Here is a 27,331-nt window from a genome sequence, read left to right as displayed (position 1 = left end):
CTCTGTTGCTCAGCCAAATGCCTTCCTGTTACGTCCTGTTATCACGGAGTTACAGGCGATAAACGATTTTTGATGGTCACAAGTTTACTTCATTAGCGGTTTATTTTTTTGATTATTAAAGAGTGTTTTTCATTTAAAGGTTTGACTTTGTGCTTATTCAGTAGAGCATTTAGTGCTCTTCCCAATCCCAGACGTTCACATTGCATGTTTGTTTGTAATGGATGCAACCGCGAGATAGGCTATGCGTTTGACGGCAATGAGTTGTTAACAGACATGATATACTGTAGCCCAGCAGCAATCTAGGGACTGTTCGTTATTTATTGAAGGGGCCACCGGAGGAATTTTGAGTGCTTCAGTCCAAAGTTGCATGACCCTCCCTTGTCTGCTAGAAATTGTTCAATGACCCTCCGACAGAATTGTTAAAAAAGACATGACCCTCCCCTGCCAATTGTCGCCGTCTTCCGCCCGCGCTGCTTTGCGCCATAGCCACACACTGTGATAACATTCTTAAATCAATCTTTCCCAGTCCTTCCTTTTCAAATGTGTTGCGCCTGTTTGCACAATTTCACAAATAATCATATGTGATTAATAATATGACAAATAATCCCTGTGCACGGGGACCGAAACGATGCATGCCAACTTTTTCTGTGTTTCTCACGTATTTTAACTTCCCCCCACTGTCTTGCCGTTTTAATGTTTTCCCGTAGAATATCCCATATTTTAATACTCTCATAACAGCCCTGCCATCGGGCCTGTCTCTGTGTTGCCCTGTTGCTACCCCTTGCCCTTCCAACGAAACAGATGTCTTCAAATCATCGTTTTCCTTGCTTGAAGGCGAACTTCGAGCGATGTTAACCTATTTAAGTTTAACGGCGTGATTGTCGTGAGAGCACGATTCATTGGCTCTTGCATGTTCGGCCTTATGTCTACGTGTGCACCTGAGGCTACTCAGCTACTAGAGAAAGAATTTCCCCTGTTTGTATGTTCACTCCAAGTTGGCCTACTCCAAGTTGGCCTACCAACTCTGCACTGTAGACCCTACTGGCTATTTATATTTTTCTGTGAAATAAGCAAATGTATTTGTTCAACTTTATGAAGCAGAATTACGCACTAGGTTACTTGGAACATAACACATTTGACAAAGGACAGATGTATGTTAGTGACAAAATATTAACTTTCAGTGTTTTACGATGTCTTTGTCATGGGGAAGTTTTTTTCCCCATGCATTTATTCTAGGCTACTGTCAGTGACTGCCGTGAGAGAAGCGGGTTCTGTGTTTCGTTCATGTCAGTGACTGACGCGAGAGAAGCGGGGTCTGTGTTGTGTTGCATTGCGTTAATTTATTTTCAATTGGGCATGCCGTGCCGTGTCGTCCACAGCTCAGTTCTGACAAAGCCGAAATTACTCCTTTTGAAACAATAAGTGCGCTTGTTTGTATGGATGTATTGCTTGACAGGGGGGGATCCCAAGCCATAGGGCTACTGTGAGAACATTTCCTAATTCACCCGACACTAATTTTCAAATTGTTGAAAACTATTTCGGCATAGCCTATAAGCAGTTTAATTAAATGTAATGTTAGTTGTAAACAAACGGGCTACTTGGTGAGGCTTGGCCTCACAGGTGCGCTCGTGCCTTAGATGGCAAGAAAAATCTTCACGATATAGGCCTATTAACTGACCACCCGATTCACGTTGACTGGGGGGCAGGGGGGGCCATCAGACATTTGTGCCCAGTTAATCCGGCCCTGCCCCCCAACAAATCACACCTTCCCACCAGCTGTGACATCTTAAAAGAAGTCGAGAGGACTCCTAACTCACAGACCTATTCACAAACCGGTTTTGTGGCATTTCGCCTGTTTTGAAATCCTATGCGGCTACAGGAGCTTCCAATCGTGAGGAAGCAATTTTGCATTGTAGGCATAATTAACATGCAATAACGCCACCAACAACAACCAAAACTAGGCTACTCATTGTCAACATATAAATTAAATGTAACATTATTGTGAATCAAATTAAACGTAGGCATAGGCATAGTAACAGATTAATTTAATAATGTTACAAAGATACTACATCAATCCGTATGTTTCATTAGGCTACTAGGCTATTTGTTTTGCCTTACTCTTGATTCATTTAGGCTAGGCCTTTTTATTCAGTTATTCATCATCTTCCATCCTTGTGTAGCGCACGCATTCTCAGACCTGTCACCTTCCACTCATCGTAAGGGAGGTGTTTGGAATCATTCCCGCGTTACAATCATCAGCCAATCAAGGTGGTCACTTCAGTCAAGCTCGTGCATGAGTAATAACGTCATCCATAGCAATGAAGACTCACTCACTCTTAGACTGTTAGTCAAAGATTCTAGAGCGCTCAGCTCCAGAATCTGTTCAGGAGTTGTCATTTTCCCTTACTAAAAGTAGGTCTGAAAGGCTTTGTGAATAACTTAATAAGAGAAACTCCTATAGCTAAAATCTTTTATTGATATTTAGGAGTAGCCTACTCCTAGTGGTAAGATAAAAGGCTTTGTGAATATGGCCCCTGGTGTCTAACCCAATGCATAGCCCATTTACACAAAATAATGGTCGAATATTAGGCTACTGATGATCATTGTTATTTAACAACATGCAGGGCACCAAAAACATCTTGCTCGTAAAAAATCATCATACCGCACATTGTGGCGGGTCTGTTATTTAACCTATTTACTGTAGGCTGCGCAAACCACAGGCCTTTATTTTGGGCAAGCCTGCATTCGAGGCAGGCCTTCTGTTGAAGAATTTTATATAAAGCCTGCGCTAACAGTAATCCTCCTGCCCCCCGATACCACAGCTGTGGATAGTGTGAAATGTTCAAGTAATAACACAATCCAATGTGTGTCTCAATTGTCCCCCGCTGACCACCTCACACATTTCTCTAGATTTTGCAACGACTTTACATGACACATTGCCATAAAATGCCAGTTTTTAGGACACAGAATAATGTTTGTAATGATACAGGTTAGGCCTACGTTCAACAGTAACATAAGTGTAATGAGCTATTCATTGTCGAAGGTGCATGGTGAAGTGAAATTCTTACTTTGGAAAACAAACATTTGCCGATATCATTGGATAGGGAATAGGCCTACTTGTTTATTTTTTACGTAGCCTACAATGGCCAGTTCAGACAAAGCCGAAATTACTCATTTTTAAACATTTGTAAGGTTATATTGCTTGACTTAAATCCCAGAGAGTAGGCTAGGCTACTGCACCCCACAGTGATGGGCCTAGCGGTGTCACGTCTGCCTGTCACAGACGTGGGGAGCTGAAGCTTGGGATACAGTTACTACAGTAACAGTATTTTATTTGACTTCTTATGGAATATTTTTATTTTTTTTTCACTTTTATAAAGGCTTTGTTTGAATGCTGTTGGAACAAATAGTTGATTATAAAGGCAACTTTCTGTTGCAATATTCTGTGTGTTCTGGACTGCAAGTAACTTGTTAAGCCAGTGGTTCTCAAACTTTTTCTTTCATTCCCCACTTTGATCAAGGAGGCATTGACTGATAGTGGAGATAACGTGTTATCCCGAGGCCTTTGCAAGTCTACCCTATTAAAAATATAAGTTTTCGATGACCCAAACGGAGAGCCATACTTTATTGTTTTAACAATCTCTATGCTACTCTCCAAAATGTAGGCATGGGAACATGATGAAGTATCCAACTGTCGTGTGTTAAATTATTGTGATTACGAGCCAGTGGTTTTCAAACATTATGCGTGACTCGGACATCTATGCAACAGACTCATATCGTCCTCGCATTCGCAAAATGAGGACATACAGACTGCTCAGATAACAGGTGTACCTCCAGTTATGCACGGTTTTAGTCAAGTCATTTAAATGTGCTGGTGAAACAGTTGTGTACTCTATTGTTATTTACAGAGGGTCCCCGTTAAAAATTGACACTTCATTCACGATAATGGTGATTCACGCAGCTGGGTGACATGTAAGTACAACTGCAGCCGCTTGGGGGCAGCATAGTCCGCTGTGGCGTTCAACGGTCGAACTGGACAGCGCATTCGACAGCAAGGGCTGTGATTGGCCGAGTTTTCAGTGCGTTTCTCTGTTTTTAGCAGCCCCTGCAACATGCTAATCCACTGTAGCCTAAGCTTTGTACATAATGTTAAACATAGTTTTGGATTCAGTGGCAAGATTTCTTGATTGTATAGTGCCTGTCTCTCAGTAATGTTTTAAAATGAGAGCTTCGTCAGCTGGCAGTAGGCTACTTTGTCGGTAGTCATGAGAAGTTCGCTTGCTAACAGAACATAAAAATGCTGCCCAGAAACCTTGTGAATAGTTCTGACACTAACGAGGTTGAAATATAGCCTTTGCCTACAGCATCTCCTTAACAGTAAAGTTAACAAAATGACAGCATTCATATGACAAAGGAAAACGAATCCGGTCACTCAAGACTGTGCCGCAGCCGTGGGGCAGAAGACGCTTGGTGGCCGTCCACAACGTTATAAACTTAACCTAAATAGTCGGCTGCTGTAAGCTACAATCGGATTTTATTGTATACCCCTGTTGTCTCAATGATGATAACATCTCATTTCCGACTATATTTCAAAGTGTGCCGTTCATTTGCATTATTAACATAACATCGTATTTTGTCATTTTTGGCGAAGACATGCATTCCGTTAGGGATATTGAACATATTTAACATTCTCTAACCATCGTGATTTCGAATTAGTGCAGTTGTCAGCACAAAAACTCATTTTATTCTTTTGCTCTTTTGCATTGCTCTATGCTGTTCTATGGTGCTTTCTGCCTCTTGGTTGCGCACGCATGTTTTCGTGGCGTTTCATAGAAATCCATATATAATGAGCGCATAAAACGACTTGTTGACGTTTTGGGACATTAATCTACATGTAGGCTACGTTAAGCTTTAAGGATTGTATGTCCTTAATTTATTTATATAGGCCTATTTAGGCTACTTGCGCAAACCCTGGATACTTTTATTGCCACACAACAATATTGGTGGTATTTGTTACATTCGCTTCAAAAGGCACCGCTTCAGAAAGCTGCACTGCTTGTGAAAGAAGGGGGTGGGGGAGGGGAGCTTGCAGCCAAGTGTCGGAAAAATGCATAGCCTACAACACAGAACCCGCTTCTCGCATTAGTCACTGACAGTAGACACGCTTCCAGCCTAATGACTTTCACACATTTTGAATGATTTACAGCAGGGGTCTCAAACACCCGGCCCGCGGGCCAAATCCGGCCCGCGTCCTGTCCAATTCCGGCCCGCGACGTATGACAAAATAATAATGTAATCCGGCCCTTGAGGCTATTAATTGCGACAAACAACGATACTGCTTAAAATAGACGATAGATCCAGGTACGGTGACAAATCTCATTTGTAGGCCTACTCTACTCTTCAAACCCAAAATCGCTGCGCAAAGTTTTCAGGAAATACTTGTATTAGGCCTACACGCGAGAAACACAAAGACGTGCATATGTAATGACGCGGAAGCGATGCAGGCCATAGTGTTGCAGAAATTGAAGCAGAAATTAAGCAGAAATAGGCCTACACCAAATGTTGAAAAACGTTCACGTGTGATGAAGTCTTAGGTAAGCTATGTTATTCACCTATTCTAATTCTGAAGAAGACGTTAGCTACATTAGCTTCAAAAGGCACCGCTTCAGAAAGCTGCACTGCTTGTGAAAGAAGGGGGTGGGGGAGGGCAGCTTGCAGCCAAGTGTCGGAAAAATGCATAGCCTACAACACAGAACCCGCTTCTCGCATTAGTCACTGACAGTAGACACGCTTCCAGCCTAATGACTTTCACACATTTTGAATGTCTTTCTATAGGCTAAGCATATAATGGAGATAGAGTAGAAAACTGGATTTAACTAAACAAATGTAACTAAGTAAACTGATTGTTTACTCTACAGTAGGCTATGTTCCCCCTCTCAGGCTGTACAGTAGGCCTATTGAAAGTAGGCTAATGAGCTCAATAGACACGTTAGCGCTTCCATTAGGAAACTTTCGTTGCAGACTTTCACAACTGATTGTTTAGCCTACAGTAGCCTACTGTAGGCCTACTCTACAGTAGCCTAGGCTATAGGTTATGTTCCCCCTCTCAGGCTGTACAGTAGGCCTATTGAAAGTAGACTAATGAGCTTAGACACATTAGCGCTTCCAGCCTAATGACTTTCACACATGGATGATTTACAGTAGACACATTAGCGCTCCACGCAGTGGCGTAACTAGGCCTAGTAGGTGCAGCAAGTGCAGTCGCACCAGGGCCTATGACCTCCGTCGCTACCCCCGCAATGCAATTGCTGGAAAATTCTATACCGGTCCTTTCTGACCAGGCCAAGGCTACAGCGCAGACACTCGCAAATAAATTGGGGTTCAGAGTACATTTGAAAATGTGAAGAGTGAAGCGTCACTTTGACGAACTATCGGAAGATAAACGCTTAACTGATGCAGAGAGATACTTAAAAGTGCAGGTATTTAATGCAACTCTGGACATCATAATCAGTCAGCTCTCCCAAAGATGTGCAAGCATGCGGGAAACTTGTTATGTGTTTGAGTCTTTACGTCCTATGATCCTTCAACTCGCCGGTGATGATGAACTGCTTGAAAAGGCAGTACGTTTGTCAGACCATTATAGCATGGACATTGCACCGACATTCCCAACACAACTCCTCTCATTTAGGTCTTGCTTTAAAGCAGAGATTTCACAGAAGTCATCTATTTTTCAACTTGCCAAAAGGCTGGTGGTAGATTATGACAGTGTAACATCCACATTCGGGGAAGTGTGTACTGCTCTCATGTTGTTTCTACATTGCCTATGACTGTGGCAACAGCTGAGCGATCTTTTTCCAAATGTTCAACAATTGCTGGTGTACAGGCTATAATCAATTAGCTAAATCATTTGTCCAGCTGTTTAAACATTTTTTCGTGTTACATTCAAACGCAAAAGGTGCTTTGATATATTTTGTTTAAACGTCGGCAAGCAGGCATGCTGCGGTTGCAATGAATGAGGATAATTGGTTTTATCTGCGGTGTTATTTTTTGCATTTTGAATATGACTCGCTCCAGCATGTCTACTTTTTTGCACGGTGCTTTCTTAAAGGAGCTGCACCATCTTACAACAATTGCATCTACATTTTCATATTAGAATGTTTTGTCAAGTGTAAGCTTAAACTACCGTGATCAAATTAAGTTTCCGTGCCCCCGCTGAAAGTCTCTTATGCTCTTATCGTTACACTATCAAATCTATAAGTAACCGTGACAAATAGGGTATAAGATATATAAACTCACGCTATTGTATTATCATATATGTTTGGTAATGGCTCAGCTTTCTCTGATTGTTCTACTGACTTGGAAACTGCATCATGGAAGCAGTAAGTCAAGTCGCATCAAAAATAGTAGTGGCAGAACTCCAAAGTGACACCTTGTGGTTGTTTGTGTCAACTGCCGTTTGTGCCATTTCTGCTGAGAAAATGGGGATCGTGATTCCTGAAGGAACCCGTCCAAACTTAACGGGGACCCACTGTATCCCTATTCACCCACACCGTCAATTCTGTGGCGCAGTGCATTAAGGCCGGCTGATGACAGCCGCCGTTACGCAGCAGTTATCAGTCCCCTGTCCAAGAGTTCGAATCTGGGTTAAGCCCATATTAATAGACCATAATAACCAATTTCAATTCTTCAACACGGTCACCGTTAGACTAGAGGGGAGAAAGAATTGGAAAAGATCTGGGCACAGTTCTTCCAGAGCTTCGTGCCAAGTAATAAGCGTTGAGTCAAGATGTTTGTGTGAATGAAACGAAGCGTATAGGCATAGTGTGACATGCGTAAACCAATGGTGTAGAGATGACGCCACAGGGTTTTATTTAAGAGAGCCTATGTTTGCATGTAGGCAATTTATATTCACAATACTTAGGCCTACTAAAATAAATAGTATTTTATTTGTATTACAAGGATACAAGGATACAAGGAAGTTTATTGTCACATGCATATAGTTACTGGAAGTAAGAAATGCAGTGAAATTATGTCTGGTGTCAGCCTATTTGTGCATTTATGGGGGGGGGGGGGGGGGGGTAAAAAATGCAGTAGAAGAGGGGTTTAGTAGATTAAGTGACAAGGACTGCATAAGAAAGGTGGAGGAGGATTGGTATTGGGGGGGGCACCAACAAGGAGCACCCAAGAGCAACAGGGGACAAGGAAAAAGGTAAGGAAAAACTCCCCTACCAAGGAAGAAACCTTGGGCAGATCCACGGCTCAAGGGGCTAACCCAACTGCCAGGGGTCTTGGTGTGTGTGTTGGGGGGATGACAGGGGAGATGGGATAGTGTGCTGTGTATGTGGGGAGAGGGCAGTGTGCAATATGTGTGTTGGAGAAGCTTCCTCATGAGACAATGTGCTGTGTATTGGGGGGGGGGGGGGGCAGTGTGCTGTAAGCATGTTGTGGATGTGTGTTGGAGAAGCTTCCTGATGAAATAATGTGCTGTGTATGTAGGGGAGAGGGGGGGGCAGTGTACTGCAAGTATGGTGAAGGGACTTACTATTGCGAGCAGAGTACTGTATGTATGATGTATGTGAGTGATGACAGTGAAGATGTGTGTGTGGGCGGGAGGGGAGTGGAGCAGTGACTGTGTGTGTGTTTTTTGTGTGTGTGTTGGTTGTTTAGAGTAAAAAAAAATCGGTCGGTCTTAACGCAAGTTTACAACCGGCAAGTCGGTCGGACTAAAAGGGGAAAAAATAAATATTTGGGTCGGTTCTAAATTGACAGGGTCGGTCGGGTTACTGCAAACGAAAATATTTTTAAGGATGGCCTGGCAGTGTTTTTTTGCGCGTCTGCAGAAGTCAGCCAAATATGAATGTAATTCTGCGGCATAAAGCAGATGTATTTGTTTATTGTACAGAAAAATAAAAATCACATGTCAAGCAGTCAATCGACTACATTGCAGTCAAGAAGTAGGGAAAATTAATTTACGAAACCAAAACGTGGGTCATAGTTGTCTAAGCCTCTATTGCGTAGCCTGTTAAAAACGTTGCCAGATAGTATTAAATCGGCAACAACATTGTTTTCTTCAGAAGCCTACCCAAGGCTACAGATTAATTCAGAACAGTTATTTCTCTACTGGCTCATTATCACACCACTGTTTTGATTTGCATAGTTGCGTTACCCCCAACACTGACAATAATGTAGACAGCAAATTTCGATTTCGATTTTCTTTACCACCGTGTAGTCAAGCCTTAAGCCATACCCAAGTAGCCTAAATCAAGGCAATGTTTAATTATGTATGATTTATTTTGTTATTGAATTCGTAGGCTGGGATTACTAAGTCTCCTGCTTTTTCAGAAGGGGCGGCAGGCAGAGCGATGTACAGTGGCAGAGCGACGCACAGTGGCTGAAAGTGGTACTAAAGCTTCACGCAGCTTCACGCCTCGTAATGCGCGACTGAAGTGGTCATTTGAAAGCGATGCCCACTGTAGGTGCCTTGCTCAAGGGCACTTCAACCGTCCCTGCTGGTCGGGGTTCGAACCGGCAACCCTCCGGTTACAAGTCTGAAGCGCTAACCAGTAGGCCACGGCTGCCCCAAAATGTTTTACACTGGCCTTTTTTGGGTTATGTATTGGTAGATAGCCTTGATAACTTAGCCTACCCGACACACCCACTCTTGTCTGCCAGTGCCACCACAAAGTGAAGTATGTAAGGGATAATGTATAGAACGCCGGTCATTATTGGGAAAATAAGTCCCGACAGGGCGAACTGGACCCCGACGCGCAGCGGAGGTCCCTGAAGGAACTTATTTTCCCAATAATGACCGGCGTTCTATACATTATCCCGCTTATTACACGGCTACTTGCCAAAACAAAATAATAATTTCCCCACGATATGACTTTAGCCTACAAAGCCTAGCCTATTTGTTACCGTTCATCGTGGCATTTGCTGAGAAACAAATAGTTCGCAACAACACAGGCTGAACTTGAATCAAACATTCTTTAGAACACAGCTACTTAACCGTCTGCTTTCATTTTTGAATGAAGTTCCAGTCGTTGCGTAGTGATATGAAAGACATATCAGCACAAAACCCGTTGCCATTGGCAGCGGTAATCATATGTTTGCAGCGGTAATTACATGAAAATATTTTACCGTAGAACTTTGGGAAATCCCATTCAAGCCAATGGAGCGTTCTACTTGCCTTGTGAAGAGCCGTGTCATAAGCTTTGACAGTCTTGTGCGTGTCAGATAATCCACTTTTAATTAATTATAAAAGTGTCAATTATCAATTGATTGTAAATAATAATTTTCTGTGTTGTGCCATTTCATTTATGTTTCATTTCAATTTTGAATAACAATGTAAGTAATAATTACTAATCCTTTATATGCTTGTATGTGATGATGGTTATGTCATATTTGTGTCTCTCAATCTGTAAATTTATTTTAACAAAATCCACCAGAAGTCATCAATTAAGGAGTAATTTTTCAAAAGCTTTCTTCCGGGGGGGTTGTATAGCCCTGGACCGATGGACCCCCCTAGTCTCCTACAACTAACAGCATCGCTGCTGGAAAAAAATCTAGGGGAAACACTGAAATATATTTGATACACTTGTTTACCAAAGACTTCATGGCCAACTTGATTGCTTTGGCATCACACACTTTCCAACTCACATCGAAGGCCATATTCTGCAGCTGATCTGCTGCACTGGTATCACAGCTTGCAAGTGCCTCTGAACTACTTATTTCAGACCACAAAATTGTGTAAGGGTAGTGTACACACATTCATACACACAAACACTTGGAGCAGTGAGCTCACTAGCAGCACGCTGAGAACCAGAGCAGTCGCAGCCCTTAATCCGGCCCCTGGGGAGAAGTCAGAGGTTAGGTGCCTTGCTCAAGGGCACTTGAGGATGTGGATGTGGGAGAGCAATGTTCAATTACTACCCCCACCCACATTTTTCCACGGATGCCACGGATGCCCTAAAGTCTGTTGTCTCCAGATGCCGCTTCAATTTCTAAGGCTTCAGCGCATTTGACATCATTAAGCCACACTCAAAACACTGGGCTTTGGGCTCAACATCATCACCTCCATTGACAAAACCATATTTAATGTAATCCAGATTGTATTTTCAAAGTTTTTGGTCAAATATAGAACATTAGCTTGCCAAACTGAGTGCCTCAAATTGATGATTTTGTTTAAAGTTGGAACGAATAATATAGCTTACTACTTTTAAAAATCCATTCTTCATATTTCCCAAAAAATGAACTTCAATTGAAAACTTTTCCCGGCCCACTAAGTGGCGCTGTGCGGCCCACTAATAGTCCTCGCCTACAAAAAAGCTGCCATCTTTGAAATCCGTTATCTGGCGATTTTTCCTATTGGAAAGTAACATGGGGATTTTGAATTATTACACCTGTTAAACTCTCGTGGGGACGAAAAATTCTGAAATGCAGACATTTTCCTGTGGGTACTGTGATCTTCGGAATGTTAAGACGGCAGACTTAGATTTTTGCTACCCCAGAGCTAACTTGCTAGCTAACTTAAAGGACAATTCCGGCGCAAAATGAACCAAGGGGTTAATAACACATGTGTACCGAGATCGACCGTTCGCTGGGAATTATTTTCATGCTAGTCGAATGTGACCAGTTTTATTGCAAACCGCTAATTAGCGTTTAACGCTAGCCTTCGGGGCAGACGTACAGTAAAAAGAAATCGCTATTTCTACCACTAACAAGGCTCAAAACAGCACCACACTTACACAGTAGCATAATGAGGGTATCTACATGTAAACCGAAGCATTGAGAACTTTGTAAGTGTACAGGCAATTTATTAAAAAGAAACACATTGCCGTTCACGCCTGGTTTTGTTGCATTGTTGCATTGCAAGTTAGCTCTGATGTAGCAAAAATCAAAGTGTGCCACCTTCACGTACCAGAGATCCACTCCGTATCCACTCGAAGGCAGAGGACAAAAGTGTGTATAGCAAAACGTTTGTATTTCCGATTTTGTCGTCCCTGCAAGAGTTTAATAGGTGTGTTAATTCCAAATGCCCATGTTATTTTCCATCCCCATGTTATCTATTGCAAAATCTGGAGTGACATCTTGGTCTTAGTGGCAATAAAGCATGTTTTGCATGGGGGGGCAAATCACGAATTAGGGGTTAGGAGACCAACAGACTAAATGTTGTCTTCTTGGGTGCAATGGTTCAGGTACTTATTTAGCGAAAACTACATTTTTCGGCTTTTGGGAGGGCCCAGTGCAGAGTGCCCCTTGGGGACCAAATGCTTATTTTCCGTTTAAGTCTAGTGGGGCTACATGCCCACTAAGTTTCATGAGCCCTGGTGTTTCGGTGTCCCGGGAATCGTTTGCTAACAATTATGCTACACTAGCTACACTAGCTAGCTACTGTACACTAGCGACATATATGGCTGCTCCATACCTTGCTCTGGCATGCCAAATAATCAATTCTAATTTATCCAAAACACAGCAGCAAGGATCATCACACACTCCAAATTTGCAAGCCATATAACATCTGTGCTCATCCAGATTCTTTGGTGCCCTGTTGCATACCAAATTTAAAATATTGCTCCTCACAGATAAAGGCCTATATAATCATGCTTCCACTTATTTCACTGACCTCTTTGAGAACTACACCCCTGCCGGCTCACTGCAATCCTCCTAAGCAGGTCTACCTCAGCATACCAAACATGAACCTCAATATTATGGGAGACAGTGCTCTGTTATATTGCCACAAAAACAGACTATGTAACTGGACTATTGAGGCCAAAAAGATTAAGACGAAGGAGTGAAGGCAGCCAAGAGGAGGGCCTGAAGGTAATTGTAAAGCAAAAGATTCACTGAAAGAAAATGCCATGTGGTAATTTAGCTAAAATGTGGAGAATACAATGCAATCAAGCATTGTGGGTGATGTGGAATCACAAACTGGCAGCAGATTAAATGCTCAAGAGAGAGAAAAAGGACCTGACCGAAGCAAGCCAGGCCCAATGGTAATTGTAAAGCAATTTACAAAAGATTCATTGAACAAAAATGCTGATATGGTACATGAAAATTTGGCTAAAAATGTGGAGAATGCAATGCAAAGGGCGAATATGGACTCACAAGCTGGCAGCAGATTAAATGCTCACTAGAGAGAGAAAAAGATGCGGTTTTAAAAGGACATGACCGAAGCTAGCCAGGCCCGATGGTAATTGTAAAGCAATTTACAAAAGATTCACTAAACAAAAATGCTGATGTGGTACATGAAAATTTAGCTAAAAATGTGGAGAATACATTACAAGCATTATGGGCAATGTGAAGAGACAAGCCGGCAGCAGATTAAATGCTCACGAGAGAGAAAAAGATGCAGCAAGCTGGAGCAAATGCCCGGCTGGCCACCTTCGAGACAGCGAGAGAAAAAAAGACGTGTATTTAAAACTAGGGCCTATATTTCAACGCAGGATTGCGGGTATTGCACATAAGTGCAATATCTTATCTTATCTGCTCATCCCTCCCTGCATCCCTCCCTGCCTCCTTCGACCCCCTCCAATTTGCTTACAGAGCCAACAGGTCTACAGAGGATGCCATCTCAAACCTCATGCACACCACCTTAACTCACCTGGAGGAGGGGAATGGGAATTATGTGAGGATGCTGTTCATTGACTTTAGTTCAGCATTCAACACGATAGTACCTCTCACCTTGGTCACAAAGATGAAGGCCTTAGGACTGAACACCACCCTGTGTCACTGGATATTTGACTTCCTCACCAACTGTTCACAAGTGGTTAGAGTGGGGGGTCTGACATCTGACTCATTAACCATCAGCACTGGTGCTCCCCAAGGCTGTGTTTTGAGTCCACTGCTGTACAACATATACACACATGACTGCAAAGCCAACAGTAGTCATACCTCCATCATCAAGTTTGCAGATGACACAGTGATCTTGGGCCTGATTAGTAACAACAATGAACAGCTGTACTTGGATCAGGTTGATGAGGTGGCACAGTGGTGTCAATCTAACAGCTTGACACTGAATGTCAATAAAACCAAGGAAATGGTAGTGGATTACAGAAGGCAGCAGCAGAACTACAGTTACACCCCACTAATGATCAGCGGGCAACCTGTAGAGAGAGTCACAAGTTTTAAATACCTTGGTGTCCACATTACTGAAGACTTAACATGGACTGTTAACACTCTGTCAATATGTTCTGAAAAAGTCCAGACAACGACTCTACTTCCTTCGTCAGCTAAGGAAATTCAAAGTTTCTACATCCATCATGAAGGCCTTCTACACTTCAGCGGTTGAGAGTGTTCTAACTGGTAGCATCATCACCTGGTATGGGAACTCCACAGTTAGAGATTGTAGTACTCTGCAGAGAGTAGTGCGCTCAGCTGAACGTACTATAAGAACTCAACTTTTCGAACAACTCAACCGGTTTGCATCGACTGAGAGCTTAAAGTCTCACCTTTTAATCGAGCTATTGTATGTGTTCATAGCTATAACACAGAATATGCTGTGGCTGTACAAAAATCATCAACAATGGTCTAGATTGCTGGCACTCTAGGACAAAGCTCCCGAAAACAGCTTGGCATTCAATGAGTTAAGTTTCATGTAATTGAAAGAGTGTCGGGATTTCCATCCGCTTATTGTGAGATAAGGCATCCGCTTTCATTCATTCATGGAATGTGTGCTGTGCTGTAATGGAAACCTTATTCTGTATAGCCAAAGAGGTCTACGATAGCCTAAATTGAATTATTTTTTTAATTATGCATGTTTTACTTCTTTATAAAATTTGTAGGCTGATGCCTGGCAGCAACAATTGTTTGTCTGAATCTGAGGCCCAGCTATATAGAATCCCTGCCATAATTTGAGGATTTAGGTATGCAAGTGTGTTTCAGGCATAGTGCAAGCACTAATCTCTGACTGAAAGTGCACAGAACTTGTGCATTTGATAGTGCTCTCTCGCGACTGTAGACGGTAATGTTTCATGTAGGGTTCATGTCAGTTAATATGAATTAACAGTTAAAAACATGTTCACTTATATATTTTTCATATATAAGTCGCACCTGACTATAAGTCGTAGGACCAGCCAAACTATGAAAAAAGTGTGACTTCCGGAAAATACGGTAGTCTGTCTGCCTCTCCACCACTTCCACTACCTGCTATAACAATGTTTGTGTACTGACTGTCCACTGGCCCACTATTTACTGCTTACACATTACATTACATAGGCAAATAATTCCATAAGAGGAGAATTCCACTGTTGGAGAGTTACAGACAAAAGTAACATCTTGAGGTCCCCCAAAAAATCTTCAAAAGTGACCTCACTGCTTACAGATTATTTAGAGGGAATGCCAGGTAAAAGCCTGTCCAGTCATTTAATTACCAATGTAAATGGCAGGAGTTACTGAATGTTACAGTTACTTTGTCTGGAAGTGTGGTCTATTGTCAGATGAAATGAAAATTGCGCTCTTTGGCTAGAAACACTTTAGGTGTTTTTGGCGTACATAGAAGAATGGCTATACTGAAAAGAACCCCATGCCTAATGAGAATTATGGTGGAGGGGCTGTGCTATTGTGGGGCTGTTTTTATTCCCAAAGGCCTTGGGAACCTAATTAAGGTGCATGGTATCATGAACACCAAGAAAAACCTGAACATTTTCAAAGGAAATCTGTCAATCTCTGCCAAGACACTAAAAGTTGGTCATGATTGGATCATTCATCAGGTCAATGAACTAAAACAAACGTCAGGTCAATGAACTAAAACAAACGTCCAGATCAAAACAAATATTGTTTGCTGAACACAAAATCATGCTTCGGACATTGCCATCTCTGTCCCCTGATCTAAACTCCATAGGAAAACAGTGGGGTGAGTCAAAGAGGAGAATGCACAAGTGTGGACCTAGGAATCTGGACGATCTGGGGAGATTTTGTAAAGCCAAACGGTCTTAAATCCTTTGCTTTGTATTATCTAGATAGATAGATAGATACTTTATTGATCCCCAAGGGGAAATCATCACATCACACACAACATTCACTAACAGCAAAAAAAGTAATAAAAGTATGATATAAAAAACACAACTAAGCAATAAGGACAGTAGAAGATAAGTCAAGTCAAGTCAAGTCGGCTTTTATTGTCAATTTCTTTACATGCACTGGTCATACAAAGAATTGAAATTTCGTTTCTTACTTTCCCATGCAGACATAGACATGCTTTAATATACAGACATAGACATACTATAGACATAGCCATAGACAATAAACATTAAATTAAAGTGCAAGACTGAAATATAGAACATGTATGTATCAAAATAGAAATATAGGACATATATATAAAAAAAAAATAGAGGTAGTTGTGTTGTATATTTATATAGTCTTAACAGTTACATGAAGTTTAAACTTGTGCTTGTGTGACCTGTATATTTACATTGATATGCAGTATGCAGTAATTTCAAGTATATCAGGCTTGATGTGAAGCAGCAACACGTTTGGCTGCGCAGTCACAGTGCAGTTCCACATGGCGGTGTTGGGGGGGGGGGGGGGTTGGTAGACAGGATCCTAGTTTCCTAGGTTCCTGGTTGGCTGGTGGGTGGGGGGGGCTGTCAGTGATGGGAGAGTGGGTAGAGTGTTCAGCATCCTGATTGCTTGGTGGATGAAGCTACTTGCCAGTCTGGTGGTGCGGGAGCGGAGGCTCCTGTACCGCTTTCCAGAGGGCAGGAGGCTGAACAGTTCGTGTGCAGGGTGGGTTGTATCCTTGACAATCAATAGTGCTTTGCGGGTGAGACGGGTGGTGTAAATGTCCTGCAGGGAGGGGAGTGGTGCTCCAATGATCCTCTTAGCGGTGTTAACAGTGCGCTGGAGGGTCTTCCTGTTCTGATCTGTGCAGCTTCCGCCCCACACTGTGATGCTGCTGGAGACGATGCTCTCGATGGTCCCTCTGTAGAATGTAGTCATGACAGGAGGCGTGGCACTTGCCTTCTTCAATTTGCGCAAGAAGTAGAGGCGCTGCTGGGCTTTCTTCGCCAGTGATGCTGTGTTGGTGGTCCAGGAGAGGTCGTCGCTGATGTGCACCCCCAGAAATTTTGTGCTGCTCACTCTCTCCACAGCATCTCCGTCGATGGACAGTGGTGGCAGTTGTTTGTGGCCTCTCTGAAAGTTGACAACAATCTCCTTGGTCTTGCTGACATTTAGCAGGAGGTTGTTGTCTTTGCACCATTTAGCCAGCAGGTCTACTTCTTCTCTGTAGTGAGCCTCATCGCCCTTAGTGATGAGGCCCACCAGTGTTGTGTCGTCCGCAAACTTCACCAGATGGTTGGAGCTGTGAGTGGTTGTACAGTCATGTGTTAGCAGTGTGAAGAGCAGGGGGCTGAGCACACACCCTTGAGGGGCCCCCGTGCTCAGGGTCAGAGTGCTTGAGGTGTTGTCCCCGACACGTACTGCTTGTGGTCTCTGCAACAGGAAATCCAGCAGCCAGTTGCAGAGGGAGGTACTGAATCCTAGCTTGTCCAGTTTGCTGATGAGTTGTTGTGGTATTATGGTATTGAATGCTGAACTGAAGTCTATGAACAGCATTCTCACATATGAGTCTTTATTGTCTAAGTGGGTGAGGGCTGGATGGAGGGCAGAGCAGATTGCATCCTCCGTGGATCGTTTGGCTCGGGATGCAAACTGGAAGGGGTCCAGGGTGGGGGGTAGGGTGGCTTTGATGTGTGACATGACTATATATAAAGAATATACTAAAATACAAATTATACTAAATAACACTAAATCTAAATCAAGTCTAAAACAGTATCCACATAGTGTGCTTAGTGGTCATTAAGCATGAGGCGCTTGCAATGACTGAGGCAGGGACTGAGCCTGTGATTCTCTGTGCATAGTAAGGCAAGGTGCTCTGTGAGAGTGAGTGTCATGGTGATGGTGCAAATGAGTCCAACAGTGCAACAGTGCAAGAATAAAGTCTAGAGACCAGCATAAAATAAATATGGACATATAACTTGCATATCTAACTTTATGGGGTGTCATATGAGAATATTACAAGCTGTTTTATTGGCAAAGGGAGGCTTAAGAGGGTATTACAAGCAGGGGTGTCAATAATTGTGAGCGATGTGTTTTTGTTAAAAATATTTATTTCTTTATGAGATTTTCCTTTTTCTCAAAATAGATTTGCTTCCCTTCAAGGTTGGATTTTTCCTAATATTTTTCATTGTGAGATTACAATAAATCACCAACAGATTATGTTTTATACCGGTTTTTAGTCAACTTTAGCAGAGGTGCCAATAATTCTGGAGGGTACTGTATTTGCACTACCACCTGGACACACACTCTTATAAAGCACCTTATCGTGCATACTGAATCACAGGGTCAGTCCCTGCCCTGTCACTGCAAGCGTCTCATGCTTATGCATCCCTTAGTACATGTGGATTTTTGATTTAGTATCTTTTACTGTCCATATTATTCATGTGGATTTGTTATTATCATCCTGTTTATGTGATGTCTTTAAGCTACTGGGACCTTGAATTTTCCCTTGGGGATCAATAAAGTATCTATCTATCTATCTATCTATCTATCTATCTAATTAGCACAGTTACAGTGGGTCCCATTTTTAAGAGGCCACTTCATTCGCGCTTTCCGTGATTCACGCCAGCATGTCAGCTTAAGTCCGTTGTAGCATTGCCGGTAAACAGGGCCGCACTGGGGGGCCAACACGTCGCAGAGGGGACGCCAGAGCGTGGATATCTCACTCGCAAAATGAAACAATATTTCTGTCGGGCGCCTACCATGGACCTCACAGTTGCAAAATGCAAGGAGACATGAATCAGCCTATATTTGCACTAACAATAACGGACAACAGCTCTTCAACTTGCCCTGTTAAAATCTAAAAAGTATAATTTTAAATCGTAAAAAAAACGTACTGTCAACAACTAAGCAGACATCCATAGACCAAGACATAAGGCTATTACATTTGCGTAGGCTGCAGATAGCCTACCAGTAGTTTCAATTGTAGATAGGCCTATATTCTAGTTAATAGCAGTCACCTCACATTTCTTCTCATTTCGGATTTAAAACGTACAACAGTGCATTAGATTAGGCTATAATTTAAATGGACATTAAACTACTACTATAGGCTACAGTATGGCGCATTATCGTTCATCTTTCGGCTAATTTGCAAAAGCCTCTTGTTCTGATATTTATTGATTTCAAATTCTTACAACATAAACAAATGTTGCGAAATCTCCACATTTTTCCTTTCCACTTTGCGCAGTAATTTAGTTAATTCCAATTGGAGGAAAGAAAGACACATGCAGTTTTCTTGTAGTATTTGTATCTTAATTTGGTAGTCTTATTATCTGCTAGGCTATAAGCCTAATGCAAAACCAATTTCTGATATTTTGTATAGATTGGCTATATGAAGATATCGATAGGCATAAACAGGGTGCCCAATGCGTGAGCCCATTCTGCGTTCACTCCAGCGAGAGTTAAATCAATGTTTTAAAAGCTGTGTCATCACCATAGGCTATTTGCTACGATATTTACCTCTGTTACAACAAATCGTGACTTATGCCAATTCAACTTTTAACTTAGTAATTCAGTTTTACTTGCGCAGACGTGCACATATTGAATGAACGCTGACACCACTACCCCCGTAAATGCATGTGTCTTTATTTGATAACACTAAATTAAGAAATATTTTCTAATCAGGAAAATGACAGTTCTTTGAATTGACACACAAAATTAGACTGTTGTAGGCCTATGGCCTAAGTTAAAAGTTGAATGGGCATAAGTCATGACTTGTTGTAGGCCTAACAGGTACAGTAAATATCGTAGCAAATAGCCTATGGTGATGACACAGCTTTTAAAACATGTATTTCACTCTCGCTGGAGAACGGGCTGTTGCACAAACAAATGAATTAGGGTGATGATCTGCATCTCCGTTTACCAAAAGCTATGGTTTTGCTAACCCATTCGCACAATAAATAATTTCTGAAAGGTTCTCTCCATTGTTAACGTGCAACATTTCTCCATGTGGGGTAGTGTCAAGCGACGATAGCCTATTGCAGGTAGGCAATGTTTAGACAGAAGACGGGCACTGCTTTCTCTGTTGGTATTTCTGTCCCTCCGAAAACTGTGTTAAAATGGTGTTTTTAGCAGTCAAAATGTATTTATTTTTTCCAGGGGAGAAACCCCTGGACCCCCGCTCACATCATCCACAACCCCTCTCAGAAAATACAACGTCCCTGTCGTGACCTCATGAGCTAAACCATATGAAAGCAAAACAAAACAGCCAGATGCTTCTTCATAAAATAACAAAGACACCTTCATAAACAATAACAAGTTTTATCGTGAGACTGCCTGTTATTTGGAGCATATCGGTAGGCTATATTAAAAGCTGAAGATTTTCAGTTTGCTTCGGGATTTAATTCACTTTTGGATTCTTTGATTATAGTGCTAAATGTTGGGACTGTTGCATGAGACGTACTGTAGGCCTATCAGCCATCAAAATTAAAGCTAATTAGGGGGTAATATTGTGGAAACGTTACCCAAAACGTTGGGTAAATATATGGTCCATACTGTAGCATACTGTAGGCTACTGGCGCGCATATACTCAAAGCGGCAAAAGCCGACGTTTCTAACCCTGTGGCAACCTGGTGGTTGTTTGGGTCATTGCAGCTTCACTGGGGAAAATAAAAGACGTGTGATTCACGCGTGAGGTCACTTGAAAGTAGAACCCACTGTACAAGAGTGTAACCTGCAGTCCATTCTACACTGAAAGCCAACCTTTATCTTAATTTGTTCAAAGGATCTAATATTATGAAACTAATATATGAAACTTGTACTAATTTACTTGAATGAAAATGCATCTGTTAAAAAAGTCTCTCTGTTTTATTGTCAACTCAGTTGATAAGTTACAGGTCCACTGGGAAAATTCACATCGCAGCTTAACTGACAGAATTGTGGAGCTGCAGAAGATGGCACAGGACTCATGTGCATGGTGCGATGCCAAGAAGGAAGTGGAGCTACATTTGAAACAAACCCAAGAAAATATGGAGACTTGGAGGGAACTCTCCTACACGGTGGATGTGCTAAAGACCCAAAACCATGAACTCAAGGTAACTCACTCATATGAAACTCCAACCTCAATACATATTAAATGCTACTGCAATCATACAGTACTATTATGAAATATCTGTAATAAAATGTTTATTAAAACATATTACAAGTTACTTGACAAAGTAGTTTTAACCAGTTTCCCCTTTAGTTTTAACTAAAGAGGGGTCTAAAGATGTATCTGTTCAGCTTACACTTAAATAATTAAGTGGCTCTAATGACTTATGGTTTTGTATATTTAGGGTGTTTATTTATTTTCATTATTGATTGTTGATATTGTATTGACTTTAGTGTTATTATTACTATCCCTAATGTAGCCTCACCAACTTTCTATAACTGTTTACTGTTCATTGTAACTATTGTATTGTTAGATTTGTAAGCTAAATTACATAAACATAAAACAATATCAATATGAAGTTCCAGGCAGGTTTTAGATCTAGACATACCGCAAGGGTTAGTCTCTCTGAATGCACTCAATAAACATACAGTACATACAGTACAGGAAAGAAGTGGCAGTCACTGAGGGATTGAGGGGGGGGATTCCAGAGCTTAGGGGCCATGGTGCTGAAAGACCTGCCACCCAGGGTAGAGAGTCTGGTGTGGTGGATAGAGAGGAGATTTTGGTTAGATGTGATGATATCAGATAGGGTGATGTAAGCAGAACTCTTGGTATGAGTGAGTAGTCTGGCTGCGGAGTTCTGAATATATTGTAGTCTTTGAAGTGATTTAGTGGAGAGGCCAATGAATAGGGAGTTACAATAGCCTAGGCGGGATGTAATTAAGGAGTGGACCAAGGTTTGTGCATCAGAGGTACAAAGGAAGGGGCGAAGGCAGGCAATGTTCTGAAGGTGAAATAATGCAGTCATAGTTAAGGATTTAATGTGGGGATCGAAACTAAGGGGTCAAGCAGTATGCCGAGGTTTCTGAAGACTGAAACTATGTTATTTGGACCGTTGAGATTAGGGGCTGATAAGAAGGATTTCGGTTTTTATCTGTGTTGAGTTTTAGAATGTTATCCATAGCATCCATAGCTTTAAGTCAGAGTCAGGGTTGGTGAGGGAGGATGTAGTAGTTCTGCATTTCTTAATTTATTTTAACTGTAGCCCTTTTTGTTTTTGTACCTTCCTGTATTTATTTATTGCACTTTATTGTGAAGCACTTTGGTGCAGCTGAGCCGTCTGTAAATGCGCTATATAAATAAAATTGACATTGACATTGACATTGACATAGTGAGATATAATTGGATGTCATTGGCATATCAATTAAACTGAAGGCGACGTCTACATATGACTTAGCCAAGAGGCAGGACATATATATATAAAGAAGGGCCCAAGAACAGAAACCTTGGATACACCATGAGTGAAAAGGGATGTGGAAGACTTGTGTGGACCCAGAGTGACAAACTGTTGTCTGTTGGAGAGGTAGGACCGAAACCACTGGAGGGCTATGTCTGACAGGCAGGAGATGAGAACATTATGGTTCACCGTGTCAAATGCAGCGCTTAAGTCCAGGAGGATGAGAATGGTTGTTGAACTGTTATCAACAGGCAGGAGAAGGTCATTTATTACTCACAGGAGTGCAGTCTCTGTGCTGTGATGTGTACAGAAACCAGATTGGAAGTGCTCATACAGTATATTGGCAGTGAGAAAGGAGTGAAGTTGTGAAGCAGCCTCTTATTCTAGTACTTTGGCCAGAAAGGGGAGGTTTTAAATAGACGGTATGTGAAGTGAGGTCTGAGTCAGGCTTCTTTAAAATGGGGGTAATTGCAGTAGTTCTGAGAGCAGGGGTAACACCACAGCCGAGGCTAGAGCTAACCAGTAAAGCCATTAGTTCACAGATGGCTGTGGTGCATGCCTTGAGTAGGGGGTGGGGGCAGGGTCAAGCTGACAGGAGGAGTTGTTAGATTTAGTGAGGATATTTAAGAAAGTAAGGGTCAACAGGTCAACAGGTGTAAAGTGGGTGAGTTTAGGGCTCAGAGGAGGCAGAAGGTTGAAAACAATGGTAGATTTGATCAATTTTGTCTTCAAAGAAATGTATGAAAGCCTGGCACAGCTCAGGTGTTTGGGGTCAGGTTTGAGGAGTTTATTGACCGTCCTGAAGAGTGTTTTCGGCCTAGAATTAGAGCAGTTGATGAGTTATGAAAAGTACCTAGAGCGGGCTGCATTAACTCATTGAATGCCAAGCTGTTTTCGGGAGCTTTGTCGTAGAGTGCCAGCAATCTAGACCATTGTTGATGATTTTTGTACAGCCACAGCATATTCTGTGTTATAGCTATGAACACATACAATAGCTCGATTAAAAGGTGAGACTTTAAGCTCTCAGTGGGTGCAAACCGTGTATTTCTACACGCCTCTGTTCCTGAGAAATCCCAAGCTAAACAGTGGCTAGTTTTCATCAAAATCGCTGTTTTTTTCTAGAAATGGAGATATAACGTCTTTCATGAAGTGTTGCCTGTTACTTACTTGTGTAAATTTTCCGGGAAGTGATCAGCGAGACCTGGCGATAAAATGTCCAGATTGTGCGTTTTCATGAGTTTTCGATCGTCATATATTTCATTTCCATTCATCACAGAGTTCCCAAAATCACATATAAGGTGTGTTAGAGTGTCTAGTTTCGTAATTTAAAAAAAAAGCTAAAAACGTAATATTACGTTTTTGGCACTCAACGCATGGGAAGGAAAAACTTAATATTACGTTTTTGCCACTCAATGAGTTAAGGGCATCCCTGTACTTGTGAATGTGTTCAATATAGAGCATTGAGTGAACGGTAAGACCACAGGCGCTCAAGACGGCTGCCTGTAGCCTTAAAAGCTCAGGGGTGTACCAGGGACATGAGCGGCTGGCAGGGTCAAGCCTATTCTTTACAGGGGCTACATCATCATGGTAAATTGGTAAATTGAATACCTCTTTCACTCAACTGAACCAGGGATGCCAATAAATGTGAAGGGTGCTGTAAGTGTGAAACTTAACTCATTGAGTGCCAAAAACATAATATTACGTTTTTCCTTCCCATGCGTTGAGTGCCAAAAACGTAATGTTACGTTTTTAGCTTTTTTTTTAAATTACGAAACTAGACACTCTAACACACCTTATATGTGATTTTGGGAACTCTGTGATGAATGGAAATTAAATATATGACGATCGAAAACTCGTGAAAACGCACAATCTGGACATTTTATCATAACTCAGTTGCCGCTTTGGGTCGAATCAGTGACGCATGCACGTGGGTCTATCACTAGGTGGCAGTCTCGCCAGGTCACTTCCCGGAAACTTTACAGGCAACACTTCATATTTCATGAAAGACGTTATATCTCCATTTCTAGAAAAAAAACAGTGATTTTGATGAAAACTAGCCACTGTTTAGATTGGGATTTCTCAGGAACAGAGGCGTGTAGAAATACACGGTTTGCACCCACTGAGAGCTAAAAGTCTCACCTTTCAAACGAGCCATTGTATGTGTTCATAGCTATAACACAGAATATGCTGTGGCTGTACAAAAATAATCAACAATGGTCTAGATTGCTGGCACTCTAGGACAAAGCTTCCGAAAAAACAGCTTGGCATTCAATGAGTTAAGAAAGAGATGTGAAGATTCTCTGGTATTTTCTCTTTGATGTTCAGTCACATTCAGAGATTTGTTGCCCACCGTGTCTAAGCAAATTTCAAAACTGTTTCAACTGTTTAGAGTCTCTGGATTAGCTCCATACATGTGTTGCACCTGAAAATCATTAAGAGCTCATATTTTTGGATGGATATAGATTTCATATAGTACTGTATATGATGGTTGTTTAGGCACTATTGCCTAACCGTAGGTCACTAGCAGGGTTGTGCAAAATTTGAATTGCAATTCTGCTTCCTGTTTGCTACCTCAATTGAAATGCAAGTGAAATTCAATAATTTATTTGGAATTTAAGAGACAGTTTTAATTCAATTCTGGAATTTTGCACAAGCCTGGTCACTAGGAGTGAAAATTTGTTTTGTTTGTCTGGTTTGCTTTCTTTAGCTGTTGATGAAGGCAATACAGCAGTGGCAGCCACAAGTGGATAAGACCAATCAGCTTGCACAAAAGCTTATCACACTCTACACTCATGATGATACTCATAAAGTAAAACAGTTAAGTGATAACATCAACATGAGTCTTTCCAGCATCAACAAGCGGTGAGTCTTTTCATGGTCCTCTCTTTGCACTCTACTACAGATCTTAGGGATTGGCTTAAATTTTATCAATTGTTTGTGTATTTATGTGTGTATGTTTAGTGTTGGTGAAAGGGAGGCTGCTCTGGAGGCGGCTCTACGGTTTCTTCAGAAATTCTATCTGGACCTAGAACATTTTGTGAACTGGCTCACAGAGGCAGAGACTACAGCCAATGTACTTCAAGATGCCACATACAAAGAGCAACAGCCTACCTCACAGCAATATATCCTTGAACAATTGCAGGTAATTGTGATGAATTAGAATAGATCAGTTGTAAAACACTGCAACAAATCTATTACATCAATGCCATCCATGGTAACATAAATCTAGCCAGATTTACAGTTGTTGTTACTTGTCAAGGAGGGCAAAACTTTAAAGGTTGCATGGGATACCATATTGATTATAATACTTATGTGTAATAGTTCATCTTGTCTCATCAATGTCCTATCAATATTTTATTACACGGCTCTTCATAATGCTGCAGAATGCTCCATTCACTTGAATGGGCCTTCCCAACGTTTGGTGGTCTGCTAATTCTCAATAACAGACCGTTACTAAGTATCTCAGTAACAGACTGCTGTCAAGGAAAATGGGTTTTGTGCTTCTAATTCACGCAAGGACTAGAACTTCATTCAAAAGTGTAAGCAGACGGTTGATCAGCTTTGTTCTAAAGAATGTTTGATTCAAGTTCACCGTGTGCTGTTGTGGACTATTTGTTTCTCAGCAAAAGCCATGATGAAACGGTAACAAATAGGCTATAGCCTAGGCTATGTAGGCTAAAGAGTCATATCGTGAGGAGTTTATTGTTTCGTTTTGGCAAGTAGCCGTGTAATAAACGGGATAATGTATAGAGCGCCGGTCATTATCGGGAAATAGGTCCCTTCAGGGTGGAACAAGACCCCTCTGCTGCGCGTCGAGGTCCAGTTCGCCCTGTCGGGACCTATTTCCCAATAATGACCGGCGTTCTATACATTATCCCTTACGTATCTCATAATTAGGTTCTGTCTGTTAGAGGAGAGAGGGGCATGTGTGGGGCACCACAATGACTACAAACAATACATCATATTGGAGAAAGCTTTGTGCCAAAAAGCCTTGGGTACCCATTTCGGTAACACTTTCTATGAACACAATATCCATAAAGCATTATAAACACATGCATAAAAGGTTATAAAGTATTCATAAAGCCTCATAATCATCAACATAAGTCTATATAGCAACTTATACATAATTATGACTGCATTCATAAAGCATTATGACCAGGGCTGAAATTTCACAGCGTCCACGACGGCCATGGCCATCTTGCCCCTTGTAAACTGTTGTAAATGTAGGGTTTTTTACATTGTTGGAAACAACTGCAATCAAAGTCTGCAAAAACTGGCTACTAGCAAGCAGTGACTTGATATCTTTGTATACAACCCCAGTTGGACTTTAAATCACTACAGAGCCCAAACATGAAAAGTTGAAATGTCTGCTGTGCTGATGATGATTTATCTGTGGTGATAAAATGGTCTCAATTACATTTTTGAAATAAGTGACTGCCTGAATATGATTGCCTCTGATGTTATTCAATTGACTAAAACAAATAGGATTGTCACCTGAAGTGAAGCCACATTGCAGAGAAGAATGTTTGAAAAACATTCAAGGAGGGCCAGTAATAAAGGAGCCCAACAAAAGGCACCAATAATAGGCACTGCCTCTTACCTTATTAAAAATAACCATATTTTTTCATCTCTGCACTTAAATACAGGTCATCGTGTACATTGTAAATATGTTAAAGTCTATGGTTTCCATCCCATTTGTGTTTCCCTTGTGAGATATGTTTGGAATGTGTTTTTTGTATCTATGTAGTACCAACACAGTAGAATATAAAGAACTCCCAGTATGTCGTGGGATGTTTCTTGACCCTGTGTCTCTGAGTTGCACCCACCCAAAGGAAAAACAACAGAATCAGTGTTTTTCTGTCAAACAGCTCTATGTCTGAAGTTGCGGGTGCGCGCGCACACACACACACTCACACACACACACACACACAGGCATATACAGTAGACGA

General features: G+C 41.6%; 1 protein-coding gene across 10 annotated transcripts in view; it reads left to right on the top strand.

Annotated features, from left to right (window-relative positions):
- The window catches only part of dmd (dystrophin), a 481,347-nt gene that overhangs the window by 288,552 nt on the left and 165,464 nt on the right, over nt 1-27,331 (top strand). For all 10 annotated transcript variants that reach the window (XM_042077917.1, XM_042077916.1, XM_042077914.1 and 7 more), the window contains 3 exons: nt 20,878-21,089; nt 25,090-25,244; nt 25,344-25,524. In XM_042077917.1, the coding sequence (XP_041933851.1) occupies nt 20,878-21,089; nt 25,090-25,244; nt 25,344-25,524 (548 nt within the window). The remainder of the gene's footprint in view (nt 1-20,877; nt 21,090-25,089; nt 25,245-25,343; nt 25,525-27,331) is intronic.

This window comes from Alosa sapidissima, chromosome 22 (assembly GCF_018492685.1).
Source record: "Alosa sapidissima isolate fAloSap1 chromosome 22, fAloSap1.pri, whole genome shotgun sequence".
NCBI lineage: Eukaryota > Metazoa > Chordata > Actinopteri > Clupeiformes > Clupeidae > Alosa > Alosa sapidissima.
The sequence above is the reverse complement of the archived record's forward strand: the minus strand, read 5'-3'. Positions and strand labels throughout refer to the sequence as shown.